Here is a 16,586-nt window from a genome sequence, read left to right as displayed (position 1 = left end):
CTATTGGTCTTGAAAGTGGGAACTTTGGATGCGCGTAGCCACTTTGAAAGGCAATAGTGGCCACGCGCATCATGCTTCAAAATTGGCGTTCCTGGAGCTTCTGGAGTTGCCACTTTTGGTCTTAAAAGTGGGAACTTTGGATGCGCGTAGCCACTTTGAAAGGCAATAGTAGCCACGCGCATCATGCTTCCAATTTAGCGTCCCTGGAGCTCTCTGGAGTTGCCACTTTTGGTCTTGAAAGTGGCTACTTTGGAATCTTTAATGCCCAGACTTGCTGTAGTTGCCACTTTTGCTCCTAAAAGTGGCTACTTTGGGGGCAACTTTCATCCAAGGACCAAGATTTCTTAGAATTAACTTGGGGATTCTGCAAAATTATCAAGATAATTAAAATTGCAATCTATATCTATGTAATTAAATGCAAATTAACTAAAAATTAATAAACCTGTGATTTTTACTCAAAATGTAATTTCTATATTATTTTCACTATCTAAGTCCATTTTTTCTATCAAAGAGCACCAAAAAGGCAAGTAAAAATATAATAAAAAGTGGATTCATCAAGGATCAAAGTCTGGTAAGGAGGATAGTGTAGCATCTGGGTCAGAAGGCATACTAAGCAAGTCTTCGTCTATGTCTTCCAACTAACCAAGCGTAGGTGGAGGTACACGGGATAGTGGAAAGGGCATAGGGGGTGAGGGGCTACGGTGTGAGGGGCTAGCCTCATCGACAAGGAAAAGTCTGCGGGGTGGAGTAGGTAAACAGGGTCGAACAGTGGACTCAATGACATGGATGTCTATGCATTCGAGCTCCACAAGAGGAGGAGAGGATGGCTGAGGTATACGGGCATGAGGAGTCACATCAGGAACAAGTGCGGTAGTAGGGACATCAGTGTCCATAGGGGCAGCAGTAGGTGGAACTAAAATAGATGGATATGCAAGATGTATGTAAGAAGGCATAGTAGTGTACCTAATGGAGGATTCCACCACATAGACGTCTCTCTCCATTGGCACGGGTGAAGAAGTAGGAGTCATGAAAGGGAATGGCACAGGTGCAAGGGTTGGTCTAGCAGTTGGTGTACAGGGGTCCACAGACATAGGTATAGGAGAAGCAAATAAGGTAGAATAAGGTAACTGAGTGTCACCAAGAGGGACAGAAAAGATAATCTCAACAGGGGTGTCGGCAGTATACTAGGTGATCCACGAACCTCCACTCTCCAATCCATGAATCACTCGTGCGAATCAGCGGGAGATGCTCTGCTTAGCCGCGGAGTCAAACACCCACATATCCTCCTCAGAAGGAAGGATCCAAACCTTCACCTTATTCCTGTCCATCTATATAAATAAAAGAAGAACAATACAAGTCAACACAAATAGAGGGGTGAGTTCTCCAAACACAAACATCAATCATAGCCATACCCCAAGGAAGGTGGCATCACAGTCACAATTCAATCCAACAATCAACATTCAGCATCATCAAATGTTCAATCATATAATAGGGTGATAATTATAATCATAACCATAGCCAATCTCACGTATTCAATCATCCCTAATAGTAATGCACATGATGCATGAATGCAGGTTTCGATCTCACCCATTTAGTCACTCATGTGTTCATAGCATGCAAATGATGCATGAGGATTCCATTCCTCTATGACTGGCGACTTGCCCAGCTTTTAGCATAGAGATAGATAGATAGATTCAAGTCTTATGGCGATCGAAGGACCCCATTCCCTACTCTGCACAGTGATATCATAGATAGAAAATAGAATAATAGCACATCATTGATGTGTAGTGCCATCCAGCACGTTCAGGAATGGACCTCAATGACCCTAGTATTATAGAGTTCACGTCAGGTTTGGCTAACGTCTTGCAAGTGGGTCACGACCCGGCTACAGGGAGCTCAGCTGCCATGTGCCACTTAGGTCGGATGTTCCCCCTTTCGCCACCCCCAGAAGGTCTACTTTGGACCAAACTTCCAACACCTACAGTTGTGCCTCTGTAATGTCATCAAGTCGTTTCATAAGATAATATATGATGCATGGAGTAGCATATTTAGTTTTCTTGTGATAGTTTTCTCATTTCATTTCATTTAGCCACTTGGGGCTATTGCACAATAATAATAGCAGTCACCATGGACTTAGAATCATAGCATATAGCATAAAGCTAGAAGTCATCATAGACTTAGCAACATGGATAGATAATTTCCATAAGTCATATGCCTTAGCATGGATAGATAGATACCATGAGTTTCACAATAAATCTAACTGAGTTCATAATAATTTCAAGATAATATATTTCAGGAACTAAGAGCATAACATAGATTTCTCATCATAATTTCATAATCTCATGGTTTCATAATTTCACACTCATAGAGAATTTTAGTGCAGCACATAATATATTGGACCACTGCTTAGGCAAATCATTCAAGCCTTCATAATTCATTTCCTTTTTCTCAATTTACTCTTTCTTTCACATTTCAAGTCCATTCTTTCTTTCAATTTATCACAATCCCATTCCTCAATCCTTGCAATCTCGCCATTCAAGTTCATCCTAACCATTACACTTATTTCCATCAATCTCTAACACCTTCTAAACCATAATTCACTCAATTCCACTCTTACTCTCTTGGTTTCTTCCTCTTGGTTTTTCTCTCCATGAAAGAACAAATCATCAAACTTAATTCCTCTCTAAACCATTAATTAATCAAGTTAATTCACAATAGACCAAGGGTATTACCTCTCAGTTTTTCACTCTTTTCTTGCATTGTCACTTGCTGATTTTTCGTTCTCAATGCTCAACCACTCACAAAACAATTAGATCATAGCACTTCTAATAATCCCAATCATATTCATGGTCCATTTCCATCAAACAACCCTCAAAGGCTCTAGATTATCAATATTGCAATATTATATAATCATTTTCGCTGCATGTTGTTGTAATTCATCAATTCTTTCATAAAGGTATGCAAATAATGCATGTGATGCTTTCAAATAGTAATTCCATGGCATAATTCATAATGAATAGTAAGCAACCTAAATTTTCAGCCAAGCATCACTTCAAACATACCTCAAGGTTTTTCAAGCACAATTATGAAGGATGAATAGTACATCTCTCACATCTATCACATTTTTCCAACAATTTACCCAAGTAAATTTCATAAATTTCAAACACCACAACATGGTAAAATCAAGACATACACTCACTTTCATCCAAGGTCAATCACATAGGTTTACAAGCAACAAATAACCTTTCACATAAGCAAGGTCCATCACAGTTCAATCAAATCCAGCCAAGTAATTGCACTTTTCAATTTCATTTCTTTGCTTCCTTACACAAACCAAGGCATACAAGATGTATTTCAAACTTTTATAGCATTTTATATGTTTAAAACATAGGCTGTCCACTAGAACTAGCCTTTCCTTTTGCGCAATTTCTTTTTAAAGTTCACACTAACCTTTTCCAAATATTTTCAAGACCGCAAAGTACAAAATTTCAAGTCTTCTTCTTAAAACTCAAAACTGTCCAGCAACATAGTTTATTTATTTACCAAGGTTCAAAGCATGCAAGATATTTTCCAATTTTTACAACACTTTAAATGTCAAAACCGAGACCATCCAAGCACTTTTCCCTTTTTCTTTTTATGAAATTAATTCCAATGAATCATACCAATCCTTTCCAAATATTCCAAGGTTTCAAAATATACAAACTTCAACCTTTTTCCTCATAATAATCAAAATTGTCCTGCCTTTAAAAACTCATTTTTTTTGTCAAGTTCAAAATAAGCAAAATAGGGAAAAATCAACATGCAAAAAGGTTCCATCATCCAAGTGCAGGCTTTTATTTTCAGCAAGGGATTATGTTTAAAAAGATCAAACTGAGACAACACAAGGTAGTTTTAGCACTCAACCATTTGATTTTTCCAAAGACCTTGAAAATAACTTGTTTCAAGAATAACCAAGCTTTTAGAACAATGAATCTGACACATGCAAGGGTAGGGAATCAACATGCAACACTTTGTCTCACTATCCAATTACAAGATCTTGGTTAGAAATAAGGTTCAAGCCAAACAAAGGGAAAACCAAAACACACACAAGCTGAAATCTACATGCAAGTGAAGGAAATCATCATTCAAGCTCACGGTTTCATGATTACAAAGGGTTGACCATCATTTGAACAAGGATTTCAACAAGCTATGTGAAAAATCGAGACATGCACAAGGAGGAATCAACGTGCAATTGTCAAAAATGCAAGCTTTCAAGGGGATTACCTCATTCACACAACAAAAGTGAAGTTTTTCATGGCAGCTTTCAAGGGGCAATTTCCACTAGAATTTCATGCAAGAAGATTTTGTCTCCCGAATTGCGGACATAATCATTTTAGAAAATTCTTTTCTTGTCTTCCAAAATGTCAATACCATGATTACTTTAATCAATTACCTTTTCTTGATTTAGCACCACATCAAATGTCTCGCCCACATGTCAACCTAATCATGTCACATTCTTTCTGGCCAATCATTTCCGCCAAAAATTTGCTATTAGTGCCTTCTTTCTCTCTTTTTTAAAATTCTGCATCATTTCCGCCATACTTTAATCCATTATTATATTATTAGTATATTATTTGGGGTAATCTATGTCAACTACTTTTAAGGTTATTGGTCCTTGGCATATATATATATTAACCTCTATGTAAGTTTTAGGAAAATACGTGATTAAATTTCTCGCTTTTTCTCTCTAATTCCTTTTTGACATTCATTTATATTATAAGGGGCGTCCTTCTCGTCGCTTAAATTTTATTGGGTTCTCTGCAACAGGTCTCTCCGCTATACAAGGGAACATATTATAATTACTAATATTACTCTAACTACCCTCCTTATACTACATTCAAGGAATTTAGCCTTCATCTATTATATTCAAGTGAATAACCAAACAGTTTAGTGGATACAAGTACATACAATTAAGCATCCATTCACACAATACATGATATAAATGTGACACAAGCAATTTCCTTCTCCATTCTATCTTCTTTACACGTAATCCCCTTCCCCATTTGTTTTGCCGAATAAGTTATGTTCTCGCAGCCATTGATAGAGATGAAATAAAAACTTTTCACGCGCACACAAGATGGAAGATATCTACATGTGGCGTTACTCCAATTACTCATCATCCTCACCTATCTCTCTACTCATCACTCTTCCTTCCCTACACTACAATACACTCACCACTCAGTATTCTATTATGTGAGAAGGCTAAAATTTAAAGGACTGTTGATTTTCACTAATTGGACATTGGCTAAGTGTATCTACCCCTCACGTTTTGTTCCTGGATCTCCTTATTTCTCCACTGGAAATGGTTCTTACTAGCTTGCATGCAACAAGATTTAGCCAAACACACACAACAAGGATCCAACCAAACATTCAAAGGAGGACTTAATCAACATGCATTGCAATCTCGGTCAGCATGTAGAATATTTCAGCAAGTTCCACAAATTATAGACTCCCCCTTACTTGCTAATAAGAGTCTTGGAGTAGAATAGAAGGTTTTGGACACAAGAGGGTCTCGGTCTAATCTTGTGCAGACCTTGGTGACGCCTTCCAGGATAACAAAACAACAAACAAGGTGTAGGGGAATGAAAGGATGTGAGAAACAGAGGGAAGTGAAGGATTTTTGACATGTGAATGTAAGGAGTATTCGGTTGACAAGACCCTAGGCAGATAAGTCTTAGTTTTCCAATGCTATCTCAGCAGACTAATGATTTATAAAGCCATTATGTTTTCATTGGGAGAGGGGGTGTAAGTGCATGGTCATTTCGAGCTTGGATTAGGAGGATTAGGTGCTACTAGCACAAGGAATGAGAGGACACGTTATGGCCATAAGTGGAGGTACATTTATGAGGGGATTTTACATCTTATAATTTCGAGATTTTGAGCTGGGATTGTGTCTTATCTCCTTAATGCACAATTACAATTTGGCAGAATTGCACTTAGGAAACCGAGAGGGATGAGTGGGTGGATTACACGTGTAAAGAGGGGAAAAGGCACATAAATTCTCCCCATGCATACACAAAATTTGAAGTTTTCTTTTGCTGCATCATGCAAACTCAACAAGTGTGGTAGAAAGATAAGGTGATGGTTTCTTGATTACTTAATAGTTTTAGAGATGTTTAGAACTTTTTCCAGCATGCTTAGATATAATTCCTCAAAATGGCATTTGCTTCTTCTTCACAAGTTTCACATTAAACTACTAAGTCTGCACCCTAAAAAGAAAAACTCAGCGTCATGCCAACGTAAATGTTATACAGTCTGTTAATGGGATTTAGTATAAGGAAGAAAATATCATGGAGGGTTCGTGTAAAATATTAATCCAACAGAACTTTAGGATGACCTCCATCCACATCAAAACATAGGTGAGCAACGAGAGAAATAATATGGATAAGTTAAATTCTAATCTCAAACATATATATATATATATATATATGTGTATATATTATATAAAAAAAGAGGTATTTTTGGGTGTACACTTTCAACCTCAAGGACTTATTCAGTTCATATCATGAATGGTCGCCAGATAGCTCCCGCTCCACAGATATATGTGCAGTACTGAGCCGTCCAAGCAAAGGTGTTAGTCAGAAGCCGAGTCATGAGGAGAGTGTGTGCCCTGTGGTGCACCCACGCTCACTAATGGTGTCACCACCACCTTCTTTTTTTCAAGATATTTCTACCACCTCATCTTTCATATCCCCAGTATATTGCTGAACCATTCATAATTTTTCAACATTCCAAACATCATCACAATCACCCCCAACATGTCATTCACACATATTTCCAACCATTCACATTATTCATCAATCAATGGCATGTCTAAGCATTTCAACCACATTGCAACCAAATATTTCACCACATATCATAATCAATATCAATGATGTTGCATTTCGCACAAAGTTCCCATTATAATCCAATCATAATCAAACCATTTCATCACACATATCACCCAATAACTACCATATTATACTCAAACATCAATTACGCTACCTTCACATGAAATTTCTATCACAATACAAATTACAATCAAGCCATTCTCATTAGATATACATCTTCCTACATCCTATCTTAACCACATTGTATTATCTATCAATATAAACGAATTCAAGATACCAAGAGATAGGGTAGAGTCTCCCCTTACCTCAAATCAAAGACCCACAACACCAATCAACAAATAATGTGCTCCCCACATGAACTTTCATCCTAAATATAGGGAAAAACCTATGAGAAACCAAGAAATTAAAGAAAGGGGATGAAAATCCAAAAACCCTAACACAGAGAGATCTTAAAGGGAAAAGTAGGAAATGAATTTTCCAAACCCTAAACCCCTTAAACACCTCTTTGGTCGCGACATTCTCGCTATAGCGAGACATCACATCCCCTCTCGCTACAACGAAAACCTCAGATGAATCTACACTCTGGTCTCTGCAAAATCTCGCTACAGTGAGACCTTTTTGCTACAGCGAGACTGCACCCAAAATACACCCTCCTCTGTTGCCCTCTCGCTGCAGCAAGAGGCCTTACTACAGTAAGAATGCAACAGAATCACGCTTCTCGCCCAGGGTCTTCTTGCTATAGCGAGAACTCTCTCACTACAGCCAGAATACCCTGTAGCACACACTTAGCCAATATTTCAAACAATTCCAGCCCAATCACAAATCCACATTATATTTCAACCACACTATATGGACATCTTCACAATCATATTCACATCCAAATCATCACAAAATCAAATGTAAATTAAAACATCAATTCACACATTTATATAAATAAATCAAATAATTTACAAAACTTGAGGCATTACATATTACAAACATTGAAAATAGCAAGACCTAATGTTACAAAAACAGTAAAAAGAAAATAACAAAAAAAGTTTATTCAAATTGTTAGGCTGGCCTGCTGAAGCCCGTAGCCTACATAGATAAGATTCGGGTAGTAAAAATGCAAGCCCATTTTTATTTTGGACTAAATAAGCTCAACCCATTTGGGTCCGCTACCTGTATGAGGTCGGGTCAAGCCAAGTCACCCGTTTTGACCGCTCTAGCATGCAGAATGTGGAGGGGTCCTCCTCAAGTTCATGGATTATATTATTGTTTAGCTTAGATCTGTATATACATATATGGACATTATGTGAGATAGATGCATCAACAAGCATTGGATTAAGGAAGACTTCCCCAATGCTATAAAGACTCGGGCTCAAGAAGAATGTAACAAGTCATGTAACAAGTCACATTCTTCCATTGAATTTACTAGATCCATTGAAGAGGGAAAAGTAAATTATTTGGTTTGTATGGAGTAAGAGAGGAATACTATAAAAAATTGATTAACGGGTTTTGTTTAAGAGAAATATATTGGGTTCACATGCTTTATCTCCCTCCCAAGAAGTGTATTCCCTTGTCTTTTAAATTAATACTATATTAAAGCATTTTATTCATAGTATTTTAGTGTAGTTAAGGCTTCTTGATTATCTAAAATATATATTTTATATTTCTTAAATTTAAAATCATAATCTATAAGGTTAAAACCTGATAATAATAGAAAAATAAAATAAAATACAGTTGATTTTAAACTCTTTAAATTCAAGCTTAAATGATAAAATAGAGGATCTCTATTTTAAAAGTGAAGGATATCTTTTAATAATTTATTTTTAATATAGTTGATTTTTCCTTTATGTAATATTCTTTCATATTTTTAAAAAAATTTAAATAATTAATTATATATCTGTTTTTAATTTTTTGATATTGAAATGTTATTTTCTTCCTTAAATCTCAACTCTCTTACAAATTTTAAATTAAATTATCCTTTTACATTGGTTTGTTTTCTTCGTCTTAAAGTTGTGTTATATATTTTCTTAAATTAATATCTTTCAATTTAGTTTTAAAAAATTGTTATTTTTCCTTAAGTTATTTGAATGAATTTATGTATATATTTCTTAAATTTTCAGTTTTTTTTTTAAAAAAATTTATAACAAAAGATTACTCTATTTCTCTCTCTTTTCTTTCACACTTATGTATAATTTTTATCAAATATTGTGGATACTATTTTTTTTTTCAAGAGTTTTCTAACTTTTGTTTTTGTTAAAAAATGGATAATGTCACAACTCTTTTTATAAAGGATCAATGACATCATGCATCACAGCTCCTAGCATGATTTATTTGTGAGATAAAATATGTATATAGAAGGTATATCTTTAAGAAATTAAATTTTGACATCTCAACGACAAAATAATAAGGCCTCAAGTGCATTTTAATATAATCTCAAAAATTATACAGTCGTACATATTTACAATAGTTGCTCTTCATGGAGCTCAAAATAGAATTTTATAAACAATTACATTTTTTGAAAACTGTAACTAAATAATCTAGACCTATTGCTAAGACCTAGACTAACAAAAAGAAACTGTAACTAAATAATTCGAGGGCTCAGATCTCCTCACTATTAGGAAAAAGAAACTTTAGAGAAGAGAAACTCAAGAAATAAGAAGTAGAGTTGGAGAATGAGATCTCAGAAGCTCACCTAGATTCGTACTAAACAGAGGTTCTCACTTGGATCGGAAAGAAGTTAGGCCTTGAGAAGATTTCCTTAAAAGGAAAAAGGTGAGAGAACAGAGAGAAAATGAGAGAGGAAAATTGTCTGGTGAGAAATGGACGTTTCTCTATACCGGGGTTCCTTAAATACCCCTCCAGGCTCATGTGCTCTCGCTTAAGCGAGCCCTGCTCTCGCTTGGGCGAGCTTATCCTTGTCTGGGCAAGAAAACCAGACAGTGAAACTCCCTAAATTTATGTTATTCTTGCTTGAGTAAGGAACGTCTTGCCTGAGCGAGACACCTCCTCGCCTGGGCGAGGGGACAGCTGGAAAGGTCCTATTCTATCTCGCTTGAGCAAGAATGCTCCAGAATGCTCAATTCAGCACGACTCAGCCTCGCTTTAGTGAGAATTACCTCGCCTGAGCAAGACACTTAAAACTCAGAACTCCCAAATAAAGCAATACAAGCCCTTGACTATAATCCTTAGGTTAATACATACATATTACATTCATTGATTCATCACAACTTGCTCAGGTGAGATATTCATCAAAGTCATGACATAGCACTACAAATATACAGCTCTTTATTCAACCATCATACAACTTTCATAATTATATTCCAACACATGAAAATCCTTATATTTCAAGTATACACAATACAACTTAAAAGGAATAATTCAAATACAAAAATATAGAGGCTTGACAAATAAAAATAATTTTTATTTTCTTTAAAAGAAAACATGTTCTTAACAAATGAGGCAAGTTGCATTTGATTTGTAAAGTAAGATTAAACATTGTAAAATTTTTCTCAAAGTAAAAGGACATACCAAAATTTTATACGTAAAAAAGAGAAATATCATAATAGCTAAAGAATAAACTGAAGAATGAATGTAAGAGTGAGTACTCTACACTACCAAAACATACAATTAAGCATAAAGTCTCACCTCCAGCATATTTCTAATACATTAAACAAATACAAGCACAGGCAGCATTATCATATTCATAAGCACAATTCATGAATCCATGCATACTCACGCCAGCCACACTCACATTGACACTGTGACCACAGATTTACACCATGAATGGTCGCCGGTTACCCCGCCTCACAGATACCATGTGGGCAGTTACGGGTCGCTCAGCAAAGGTAATGGTCAGAGGTCCAGTCAGAAAGAGAGTGTGTGGCCCGTGGTGCACCTGTTCCACAGTCGGTGTCACCACCACTCCCTCTTCCCCCAAGGTATTTCTACCGTCCTCATCTCCCACACCCCCAGTGTATCGCTGAACTATTCATAGCACATTACAACAGCGTTACACGCCCCAATCACACACATTTCAATATACGGCACATAGCCCACATTTAATAGTACATGGCACTAGGCCCATATTTGTTCAACTTTACGGCACAAGGCCCACATTTTATTTTCACAGCATATAGCCCACAATTCATTCAAGACACACGGCCCCTAACCTATTTTCATTCATATTACACAGCCCTCGGGCCTACATTTTCACAATGTTCATTCAAATATACACACATGCATAAACGGCACAAGTGCCCACATCATATATCTCAGCAATTTCCTTCTCTCTACTCAGCCACATCACAATATCACACATAAAGGAGTAGGGTAGAGTCCCCCCTTACCTTGGATTAAAGACCCACGCCCGAACTCAACCACGGAAATGCTCCCCACACGGCTTTCGGCCTAAACACATGGAAGAATTTTACGAGAACCCCGAAAATTACCAAGAACAGAGAAAGGGAAGGAAAAAGAAAAATCCTAACCATTTAAAACTCACCTCCAAGCATTCTCCACACAAATCCGAGCTCCAATCTCGCTCTCAAACGACTTTGGAGGCAATTAATCTTGGGAATGAGAGAATCGAAAGGATTTTGAAAGGAGAGGGAGAAATTACTCTCCCCGAACCCTTGCCCCCTTTAAATTCTTTTCTGGTCACGACACTCTCGCTACAGCGAGCTCGCTGCAGTTACACGTCCTCTCGCTATAGCGAAAAAATAGAGAAAACTGCACTCTGGTTTCTGCAGAATCTCGCTATAGCGAGACCCTCTCGCTACATCGTCCCAGAAATGCACCCTAAACTGTCGCTTTGTCGCTACAGCAAGACGTCTCTCGCTACAGCGAAAAGGCGACAGTTCTAGTCCTTCCTCCCAGGGTCTTCTCACTACAACGAGAATCCTCTCGCTGCAGCAAGAACAGCCCAGTATCTCGCCCTGTACTTAGGCACTTAGCCCATTTCAGCCCAACCAGTCATACATACACATATTCATGTAATTAATACACATAAAACATCATTTTCAAATAAATCAACATACATATGAATATATATATATATATATAAGAATAATAATAATAATTAATATTACCAAAATTTGGGGCGTTACAATTTATATTGCATTCATTTGATGAATGAATTGTGAAGGATTTATAAGTAGCTCAAGTTGTCTTAAATTTCCTTAATATATGCTCAAATAATTTTTCATAAATTAAAATAACTTGTTTTAATTGTCATATTCTATTGTAATGATTTATGATAGGGATGTGTGACCTTCTTTTATCGTTGCAGATAACATGTATAGTTGCAGTTATGTCCTAAAATTTTATAAAATAATTTTAATCTTTAAATAATTCTCTTTTATTAAAATTTAAGTTAATAACTTTCAAGATTTGTTGATAGAATTACGTGACTTTGAGTTTTACGTTGTGCTATGAATACATAAGAGCAACTATTGGATCGTTAAGTCAAAATAATTTTTAAAATTTTTTCTAAGATATAAATTAATATTTTATTAAATAAATTTATTTCTTTGAAAAAATATAAAATGATAAAAATTATTGTTTAGGAGTTAAATAAGTATTTTTTAAAATTATAATAAATTTATACAATTAATTTAAAGTAACTGTTATTTAAATGGATATTATAGAGTATTAATACATTATCTACAAGTAAATTACTTCTGAATTTATTTTTGATTTCAAAGATTATACTATTTAAAAAAAATTAACAAACTTTAATAAAAAAAAAAGTTTTTTAGATTTTTTTTAAATTTATTCATCATCTTATTGCAACCCACATTGTGATGAATATTTAAAATATTAAAAAATATTTCATAAAAATAGAATAAATTCAAATAATTTAAAAAGTCAAATAGAATAATGCGGGATTAATCTCATTTTATGCTTCGTATATTTGAACTTTCACTCATTTTTATAATAAGATAAATACAAGCGTATTTTTTTAATCTGGTAACTTTTTTTTTATAAAAATAACATCATTCTTTTTTTCTCTAATTTTTTTATAATAAAACAGCATTTATAATAAATATATCATAAAGAAATATAATTATCGTTAGCATTATCCATTAAAGATTTTGTTGAGAGGAAGTCCAAATTGCTAGGCATGAAAGAGTTACTATATGATAATTGTTACATGATTTGAACTTTTTTAAACATATTTACATGTGTTCAATTTTTTATGAAAAAAGGAATATTGAGATAGTTAAAACCTATTTTAGTAATTTATATGATTATAAATTTTAAAGAATTTTTTATTCTTATTATTGATTAAGAAAATTCCTTAATGTAAAATATAGAAAGATAAATAGATATAGATATATAAAAGAATTTTTATTTACATAAAATATGCTGCAAAGAATAACGTGAGCTCAATAATTTGTTATTGTTATAATTAAGCATATTTTTACAACATATAAAACATTCACCACTCATTTAGAAAGGATTTTATATATCTATCAATTTTAATTTAAAGATGAATTTCACAATTAATTTCATGAAACTACCTTATCAAAACTGAAAGAGAAAAAAAGCACTCATTCATGATAAACTTGACTTTTCAAACAAGCTCATAATATCTTGGGGTACCCCTATAAAGAAAAAGTTATCAAATAATATACATGATACAAAATATAAAATGGACTAATTAGTTTGTTATCTTTATAATCATCTTCACTTTTTCTAATTATAAAATACTCATCACTCAAACAAAAGGTTTTATTTAACTATGATCTTTTAATTTAAAAAAAAAAAATTAACAATGCCACAAATCCCTATCACACACATAAGATAAAACATCTTATCAAAACCAAAAGAATAAAAACGGGGGGAAAAGCTCATCAGTGATTACTACATATGCCACACACAAGGCCAAAGGTTGATCTTCGGTTTCTTGGTTCTCTAAATTGTTTGTAGCTTTTTTGAGTTTTTTTTTTTTTTTTCATACACACGATTTATCATATTGAAAATTTATTTTTAATAAGGATTAAATAAAATCTACTTATTTAATATTTATCAAAGAAGAAATAAACATAATTTTTAATATAAAAAAATAAACATAATTTTTTAATATAACTTTATCATGCTAAAATTCAACTTACAAGACAAATCTCCTCTCATTTCCTAACGCTCATGAACAAGTGTGAATCACCGTTGTCCCATCCCTGGCACAATTTGACTATTTGATACTTGAGTATTCTTTTCAATCTAAATAATAAAATAGGATCCTTAACTTCTAATTAGATTACTTAGTGCTTCCTGTTTAACAATTATGAATCTTCCACGCCTACTTCAAACTTATCCCATTCTGAACTTTCCCCACAATCTTATCTAATTCTGGTGGTGGTTGCCTCGTGCTTTGTTGCAGACTTTTTTTTATGCTCGTGTCATCTTTTTTATTTTTGCTTTCTATACGTGATTAAAAAAATCACACTTCACAATTGTTAATTTATGATTTGTTCTTCTATTTAATATAATAATAATATCTGAGTACACTAATTCTTGTAACGATCAAATATGATATTTTTATAGCTTTATTTTAGTGAATTATTAACATAAAATAATATTTTATTATTATTTAATATATTTGATAATATATGAAATATCAAGCTTATTAAATAAATAACATAATAATTTATTGATAAATAATAAAATACACTTTTGTATACATAATTTATTCAACTAAAATTTTGTTTAATTACTCAATCTTAATTACCTAGAGAGCCTGCTGTTTCCAAAAGGCAAGGACAATATATAAAATATAAGCCACTCAAAATTGGCCATAAACGTGATGTATCTCTAAGCACTTCACACGCATTCCTTGCATAATCCTACATAGGAGTTGATTACTTTATTACATATTTAATTCAGAGAAGATTAATGACTGTACAATTGAGTCGGTTAGAACATTGAACTTGCATTATTTTTTTTTCCATTAATATATGATTTATTCGCCATTAAAAGGGCGTTTATGTTGGGGGGTGTTTGACTAAGGTATATTTAAATTCATTAGGTTTGATAACGTGGTTTAAGAAAAGAGATTAGATAATGAGAGTAGAGGCAGTTCCAAGTTTGATATATCCTTTAGAAGGTTGGAGAAGAAACAAGCTAATTAGTCTTTCTATGTAGCATTAAATGAGGGGGTTATTCGTTTGAAGTCTATTGGACAAGAGGGAATTCGGGGGGTAGCCATGGGAGGTAACAATAATATAAGATTTGTTCTTGTTGTTTATTATGCTTTCGCATGGCTTTTCTTGGATTTGGTTGCGTCCTATCAACTATCTACTCCAATGGCTCTGCCTCAAGAAAGAGCTAGCCACTTGGCATATTAATGGCGCATCATTCTTTTAATTAGTAGCAATTTATGTAACGTAGAGAAGACCAGGGGTAACGTGGTGACATGTTTTCGGAAGAACTAAGAATCCTGTAGCAAAAATCAAATGATCTTTAAAATATTGATTGAAAAATTAAAAATGATTTTTTTTAATAAAAAGATACTATTAATATAGTCATGATTTTTAATACTTTTTTATTTATTTATTTAACCAGCAAACACCAGTTAATAATATCCAAATCAAATTCATGAAACTATTAGTAGTGATTTAATATCAATTGATTAGTGAATGATTTGTGTAGACTAAGAAATCATAAATTTAAATTTTCATGTTGTGATTGTAAAAAGATAAAAATCCATGGTAGATGTGAGATGATCGACTATATCCATTGGAATTCCAAAAATAAGAAATAAACAAAGTGTTTTTTTTTTTAAACGACTTTATTAATTTTTGGCTGATTGATTGAATTTGGCTGAAAAACAATTACATCTAATCTTTTAATAAGGTGGAAAAAAATATTTGTAATGCTTAATTAAAATCCGATAGTGAAAGGTGTTGGGGCCACGACCTGCTTGCTGTGGGCAATATGATGCAAATCGAATGTGCCTTCCATTATCATGGAATGATATCACTGGTTGTGGTTTCATCTCTTCCCTTTAATTTCCTTATTTAGATTAGTTAAATATTTAGATAGATTAGTGACTTAACAACCGCAAATTTTATGGTATCAAATTGCCATGGTTTGAAGTGATCGGATAGTGATCCATTAAAAATAATTGGTAATCATTGAAAACGCATCTTGCATCCAGATACTTGGAATCCATGATCGGATGCATTCATTTGGGAAACATGAATGGTATCCTCATGCTTTTCATAAAGGGAAGATATCATTACACCATATTATACTATATAGTAAATAAGGGTTAGATTAATTAGGACAATATCAATCTGGTCAACAAAAAAGCCTTTAATTCACTTTATTTTATTTTATTTTTACTAATAAACGATTTGTAGATCATCTCTGAATATCATATCATATCATAAACTTTTGTTGAGATTTGTGACACACGAACCTTAAAAATAGATCACATTCATTCCCTTAAATTTTTATAAGGAAAAAAAAAATTCCATGCCTTACTTAATTGCTATGGAAATAGGAGGAAAGAAAAAAATAAAGTAAAAAATGTCAACTTCCCTTACTTGGATGCTCCATGAAAAAGGCAGGGGAGAGATACTCAGCAGGCTTTTTAAAAAGAAAAAAAAAATGTTTTTTAATATAAAAAATAATGATAATTTTTTATTAAGAAAAATGTAAATAAAAAATTTAATTTTTTAATCAATTTTAAATTTTAATAAATATTTTTAATTAAACTCAATTACT

At 33.6% G+C, this 16,586-nt stretch overlaps 1 protein-coding gene across 1 annotated transcript; it reads right to left on the bottom strand.

The window, feature by feature from the left end:
- Window positions 1-638: 638 nt before the first annotated feature.
- LOC113874172 (extensin-like) lies at window positions 639-1,328 on the bottom strand. Its single transcript, XM_027512394.1, has 2 exons — window positions 1,275-1,328; window positions 639-1,127 (listed from the first exon to the last, which is right to left on the bottom strand). Exons 1-2 carry the CDS (start codon window positions 1,326-1,328, stop codon window positions 639-641), a joined length of 543 nt encoding a protein of 180 aa, XP_027368195.1.
- Between the last annotated feature and the right edge of the window lie 15,258 nt (window positions 1,329-16,586).

Source organism: Abrus precatorius, unplaced genomic scaffold (genome assembly GCF_003935025.1).
Source record: "Abrus precatorius isolate BTA unplaced genomic scaffold, Abrus_2018 Scaffold8, whole genome shotgun sequence".
NCBI classification, from domain to species: Eukaryota; Viridiplantae; Streptophyta; class Magnoliopsida; order Fabales; family Fabaceae; genus Abrus; species Abrus precatorius.
Note: the sequence above shows the minus strand (reverse complement) of the source record. Positions and strands in the feature narration are given on the sequence as shown.